The 6,103-nt window shown below is 41.2% G+C and overlaps 1 protein-coding gene across 4 annotated transcripts; it reads right to left on the reverse strand.

Moving 5' to 3' along the window:
* Window positions 1-4,269: 4,269 nt before the first annotated feature.
* Window positions 4,270-5,833, reverse strand: LOC120655081. Of its 4 annotated transcripts, none has more exons than XR_005667305.1 (2): window positions 5,422-5,833; window positions 4,270-4,587 (listed from the first exon to the last, which is right to left on the reverse strand). XR_005667305.1 is itself a non-coding variant. In XM_039932805.1 (2 exons), the coding sequence occupies exons 1-2, from the start codon at window positions 5,564-5,566 to the stop codon at window positions 4,448-4,450; spliced, it is 303 nt and encodes a 100-aa protein (XP_039788739.1). In that variant the 5' UTR covers window positions 5,567-5,832; the 3' UTR covers window positions 4,270-4,447. The 4 variants fall into 4 exon arrangements, 1 of the variants encoding a protein (XP_039788739.1); XR_005667306.1 differs by having other exon boundaries at window positions 4,270-4,635; XM_039932805.1 differs by having other exon boundaries at window positions 4,270-4,605; window positions 5,422-5,832.
* Window positions 5,834-6,103: the final 270 nt, after the last annotated feature.

Here is a 6,103-nt window from a genome sequence, read left to right on the forward strand (position 1 = left end):
AACTAATATATTTACAAATATATAAACATCAAGGCATCACGTTTAGAAATATTTACAAATGTATAAGTCATGTTTGTAGTCCAACTACTGGGCCCCTCAGGACGTCGATGGAAGTTCTCTATAGATGTGACCGTCGTCGTAGAACTCGCCTCTAGGATCCAGGATCTCGTTCAAAATGAATCCGGCGAGCTGCTCGCACACGGCGTTAATCCAATCAGTAGAATAATATTCATCCCCCATTTGAGACATCTATCATTTAGGAAAAAGGACTGATATATTAACATCATGTGCATTAGTATAATTATAAAATTGTACTAGTGAACGGTTTGTACGTACTCTTATGTCCTCCGTAGTAGGCTTCTCGCATGGAGTCATGATGTGCAAGAAGTCGCATACGTAGTACCCGCACCAATCAGTTTCTTATTTTTGTCTCGCACACTTAAGGAGAAACAAATAAATTACTCAATTTAGAACAAAATTAGGATTACTTAACTAGACAAATCTTTGTAAATCAACATACCGGATAATCCATTTTAACATTCAGTTCAGGGCTCCATTGACAACGTTCTTTGTTCGTTTTCACAATTTGTTTTCAAACCTTGGCCTCAAAGTTAAGTTAGATATTCAAGAATTATTATTAACAGAAAAAGAATTTGATTGTGCAAACTGAACTTACCTGTTTAAGGGGTCTATGATATATTGGATTGCGGACTTTGGTTTTCTCATTGAGTCAAAGACTACAAGATTACCAGTCTCTACGGAAAGTATGAGTAAAATCCAATAATAACTGCAGATATAAATATGATATATACATACATGCATTAGACGACTTAGTATTTATTTAGAAATATAACAAAAGATTGAGTCGATCAAGGCTTATCCATAGTTGTATGGTATGTATATATAGGATTTGTAATTTTGCCTAGTCAACGAATCGTACATGTTTTGGCACGTATCCTTGTAATTTTCGTTGAGCATTTTCTGGTTGACTAGCAACAGAGACATGAAGCCGATCTAATGGTGCCATCCATGTTTTCGGCTTCTTTGAATCTCTTATCTAAACAATACAATAGAAATTATATAATGCACACAGATCTCTCGATACAATGTTCTGTAGTCCTCTAACATACGCTTCAGATCTCTCGATTCCTTTTCTGTTTCGCAAACTTCCTCAGCTTCGCGCAGCATCTGACCCAGATCATCTTCTACATCGTGTCCTTTAGCATCTTCTTCAGGCTCACCCATTGCAGTGTCATCAAAAAAGGCACCGTAATTGCCTGCAAAGTCAGAAATTTTGTCATCTTCTTCTTCATTATTATCCAGCATTATTCCTCTTTCTCCATGCTTGGTCCAGATATAATAGTTCGGCATGAAACCACTACTGAACAAGTGACTATGGGTGGTTTTTTATGATGAGTAATCCTTCTCATTCTTACCGTTTTTGCATGGACAGCGAATGAAACCACCATACTTGTGGTTCTCAGCAACTTTTATGAATTCATGCACACCATCGATGAACTCCATTGAACACCGGTCCGTCATGTACATCCATTGCCGACTCATCTGGATTCATATTTCATTTATTAACATCAAACGAGTGTCAACATAAACCATTTTTAAATAAACATTGGAAGTAATAATAATAAATTGAATGAATCAATGATTGATTACGAAACAAATTAAATTGGAGTGTCACCAAAATTATATACTATAAATATATATATATTATGCATGCCTAATATAAAAATAAAATAATCCAAATCCTAACTATATATAAATAAATAGTTATCATCTTATGCCTAATAATTTATATAACAATAATATAATACCATAAAACTAAATTGGGTCCAAAATACATCTACAAATATTAGTCATGTGTATAAACTAAATCAAATGCTAACTACATCTACAAAATTAATTTGCTAAATAGTATTGACAACAATATTACTAACCTTTTAAAAAAATTGAAAAAATTCGCCCCCCCCCCTCACTCAGCTGCCATGAACAGTGAGTTCACAACAGCTTGGAGGGGAGAAGGGAGCAGGGTATTTATAGTGGCGGCACAAAGGTACCGGTTTGTGCTCTTCAACCGGTGCCAAAAATTAGGCATGGGCACCAGTTCATGTTACCAACCGGTGCCTTTGTGGTGGACACCTGGCGGCACCGGGTCATGGCAAAACTCGGTGCCATTGTCCGCTCCTTAGGCACCTGCCACCAACCGGTACCTAGGTACCGGTTGGTGACACTAACCAGTGCCTATATGGGGATTTTGATACTAGGTGATGCTTTAACTCGGTACCAAACCCTTTACCTTTGAGCGCCGCTGGCCAAATGTACCAGTTACTGTTGGAGCCGGTACTGATGCGTGGCATTAGTACCGGCTGCAGCAGCTGGTCCCACGCATCAGTACCGGCTCCAACACGCATCAGTACCGGCTCCAACAACAGCTGGTACCTTTGGCCAGGGCCTTCGGCCCGTTTTCTAGTAGTGTACTGTTTCGTACTCAGGTATTCTATCACCTCTTTTGAGCTATGATTACTACATATTTAAGATATGCATGCGCGGGTGCAGTGTTATGATATTAGCAAACCGCGGGTACCGTGACATGTAATCCGTTATTAGCGAGTCGGATTGGGTCAGTTTTGATAAAAACAGGAGGGGATAAATCCCGTACTAGTCTATACTAATCGAGATGTACTCCTTTTAATCCTTTTAAGGTGACTTAGATTTTGTATTTGTGTAATTCACCAATGTGGACCATTGGATCCCGTCCAGAATCAGTGTGTGTGTCTTGTTTTGTTTTTGTTTTGTTTTATTTTTGTTTTATTTTTGTGTCTTGTTTTTGTTTTTAGTGTTACAAGTAACTTACGAGATTGCAATATCTAGTCACCTGATGAGGCGACAGATGCATGCTAATCTATATCGATATCTATACTAAAAAAGTAGAAACAATTTTCACTAAAATTAGGCCCACCGTATCTCTTACGGAGGCCCCACTCGCTAGCCTGGAAGGTTTGACGAAAGGAGGTGGAGTCCTATTTTTTGATAGATAGAAAATATTTCTACCCAAAAGGCTTGTTTTTTTTTCACCAAAAATTTTAACATACTGACCGTTGTTTTTATGGAAGTAAAAGCAGAGAGGATCGCTATTTTTGTAGAAGCAAAGGAGATCACGATTCGTCACGTTCCTCTGCCGAGCTGTCCCGTTCCTCCGCCGCTTTCATCGCGGTGAGAGAAAGAGAGAGGAGAGTGGGAGGCGGATTGGGTCGCGAGAAGGGTAACGGGCCGGTTGTTGGGCCGAGCGGAGGGGAAGAAAAAGAAAAAGGGAGAGAGGAAGGAGTTGAGCTGGGCTGAAAACAAGGGGGAGAAGGAAAAGCTCTTTTGTATTAAGAACAAGTAAATTCAATAAATACAAATTGAGAGAATTCAAATTCAAACTGAACTCAAACAATAAAACCATGCAAAAAGTGGCATGAGTGCAAAACAAAACAGATCAACCTCATTTAATTTATAAAAACAACTAATTATATATTTTTATACTAAATTTCCTGTAAAGAGAATAAGTGTTGGAAAAATTTTAAAATCATGAGAAAATTGTTGCTTTTTACTTTTAATCACATCCTGAAATCCAACAATTTCAGGGTGTGACAAGAATCTTAAAATTTCATTCCATTAAGGTAAGGTCCCTTAACTCTTCAATCATGCTGAGTAGCCAAAGGGTGATTTTGACATTTTCAATATTACCTTTGAGGCTTGAGAGTTGAGCTTGCCAAGCTCATAGAACCCTTCTGAGGTTTTTGAATTTAGCCCGTGATGATTTTAGCATTATCTATATGGGGTGTTAGCACTTGCTAGCCATGTCTGACTACATCTAGGAAATTTTCATGCTCCAACTAGTAATTTTCAAATCTAAAGATATTTCCTTTAGGAATATCTGTGGAGATGGAGATGACACATGGAGAATGGTCAGAGGTCTCCATTACCAAGGGCCACGCTTTGGTGATAGGGTAGGACAAAGTCCAACTGTTTGAGGTGAAGATCCAATCCATTCTTTCAAGTAATGGTGCAAATTGTTTGTTTGTCCAAGTAAATAGTCTACCAAGAAGGGGAATTTCCACAAGATCCAAAGCGCTTATAGCTTCATTGAAGAGAAACGTTTCAGTTAAATCTCTCCAAGGCTTATTTCTATTCTCAGGTTCCCTTATCAAATTAAAATCACCAACCAGAAGCCGGTCAACATCCGGAGGCGTTTGGATATTCTTAAGCCAGTGAGTAAAAGCTCTTTTCCTGTCAGATGTACAAGGACCATAAACATTGGTGAGGATCTACATTGCATGAAGAGATGTTAGCTCAACTGAGAGTGCATATTTATTCTTGATACACTCATTTGCTGACATGTTTATGGTTGCAGCTTCTGTGTCTCCTTTGCATGTCTCCGTCCGTGTCCCTAAACATGCGGAGGCCATCCGTTCATCTCCCCTCCAGGAGTTGGGCCCATTAATTTTCCATCTCTCCAAATCTCACGCCACCAGGAAAATGGAGCCTTCAGTCCATCGGTCAGCTGCTTCATTCTATTCTTTCCCCTTCCTGCTAAATGCTCATCACCTTTAATAAAAAAAAGGGGGGGCTCATCTGCTGCACAAATCGAAGAGCTCGATTTAGCTATGCTAGCTTAACCTATGTGGAACTTCACATTCGGCAACAATAAGATCGATTTGGGCTGCAACAAGATAAATCTCGGTGACAGGCAGCTCAATTTTGTCAGCGGAATCTCAATTGCAGTGGATTTCGATTTGGGTGGCTAGAACCTCGGGCTGCTAGATTTCAATTCGTGGCCATAACCTCGATTTAGGTAGTGAGGAATTTGATTTTTTATGTTCCACAGCGATCTCAAGTGCTGGAATTTCACTTTTACTAATTTTTTTAGAAACACAGTACAGACGCAGACATTCATATTCATACACGCACGTTCACCATAATATCGACACTATAAGATCAATACTATAATGGAATTGCTTTCAGAGCAACACTTCAGTCTCCAATTGCTTTCAAATATTCTTTTCTGAGAATTGAAAAGTACATGCGTGCCTTCAAAAACTACACTATGCTTTATATTTCGTGAGACATCTTTATTTAATTTTGTAAGTACTCGATCACATATTCAAATTATGGCCTCTGCGAGACGTCGATGGCGCAGTAACAATTATGGCGGCGCGCACTGGCGACCAACGCACCGCGGGACAGGGCGGCGTTGCGACGGCGGACCTGCAGATTAAACGGAGAGCAAGAGCCCATCGTTGATTAGCCGCGACTACTTGTTGCTAGCCGACGCTACCATCGGAGTCTAGACGTACACATCCCTGACATCCAGAGTTGAGCAGGCAAAAATAAATCAAAGAAGGTGGAGGAGCGACGACTCACGGGAGGGGTAGGACGGCACCGGCTGGGAGGGGTAGGACGGCACGGTCTGGCAGTGGCAGCCGGTGGCGGCCACCAGCCAGAGCGCCACGGCGAGCTGCACCAGCGCCAGGAGGCGGGGGCGGCGCGGCAACACCACGGCGGCCATCGATCACGCAGACACCAACACGACACGCGCACTAGCCGATCGGCTGGGCGAGCTGGTCCTTTGCCAGACTCCAGTGATCATCCGGCCGTGCTCGCATCGTGCTGTTTATAGGACCCTCAGCCATGGCCCATGGGATGGGACAAACTGACGACGATGCTCTGCTTGACTGCTTCAAGCTCTGGGTGCATGTTCAATTCGCGGCACCTTCCAGTGGCAGTGGTCGTCGCTGTACGCTTGGCTTGGTGCAGTTTTTCCAAGACCCTACCATATCCTATAGTACTACATTTTGCCGGTCAATATATAGACTGTTGAGCAGACATGGACTACCGTTCACTTATATTGCTGATATTTATATGTGTTTTTTAGTAAATTGGTTGATGCATAAATCTCAATAATGTAACATTTTTTCGATGAGGAAAATCTTTGTTAATCCCAAATCATTACTGCCACTGCCACTGCCACTGCAAAGCACAAGCCGTTTTCTCAATGTTCTATATATTGACCTAGTGGTGGAGCTACAGCTAACTGTTGGGGTCT

Source organism: Panicum virgatum, chromosome 1N (assembly GCF_016808335.1).
Source record: "Panicum virgatum strain AP13 chromosome 1N, P.virgatum_v5, whole genome shotgun sequence".
Taxonomy (NCBI): Eukaryota; Viridiplantae; Streptophyta; class Magnoliopsida; order Poales; family Poaceae; genus Panicum; species Panicum virgatum.

Coding starts and splice junctions, on each gene's coding strand:
- LOC120655081 (XM_039932805.1), bottom strand. CDS start 5,566: ATGGCCGCCGTGGTGTTGCCGCGCCGCCCCCGCCTCCTGGCGCTGGTG. Junction 4,606..5,421: donor GGTGCCGTCCTACCCCTCCC/GTGAGTCGTCGC, acceptor TTTTTATTAAAG/GTGATGAGCATTTAGCAGGA.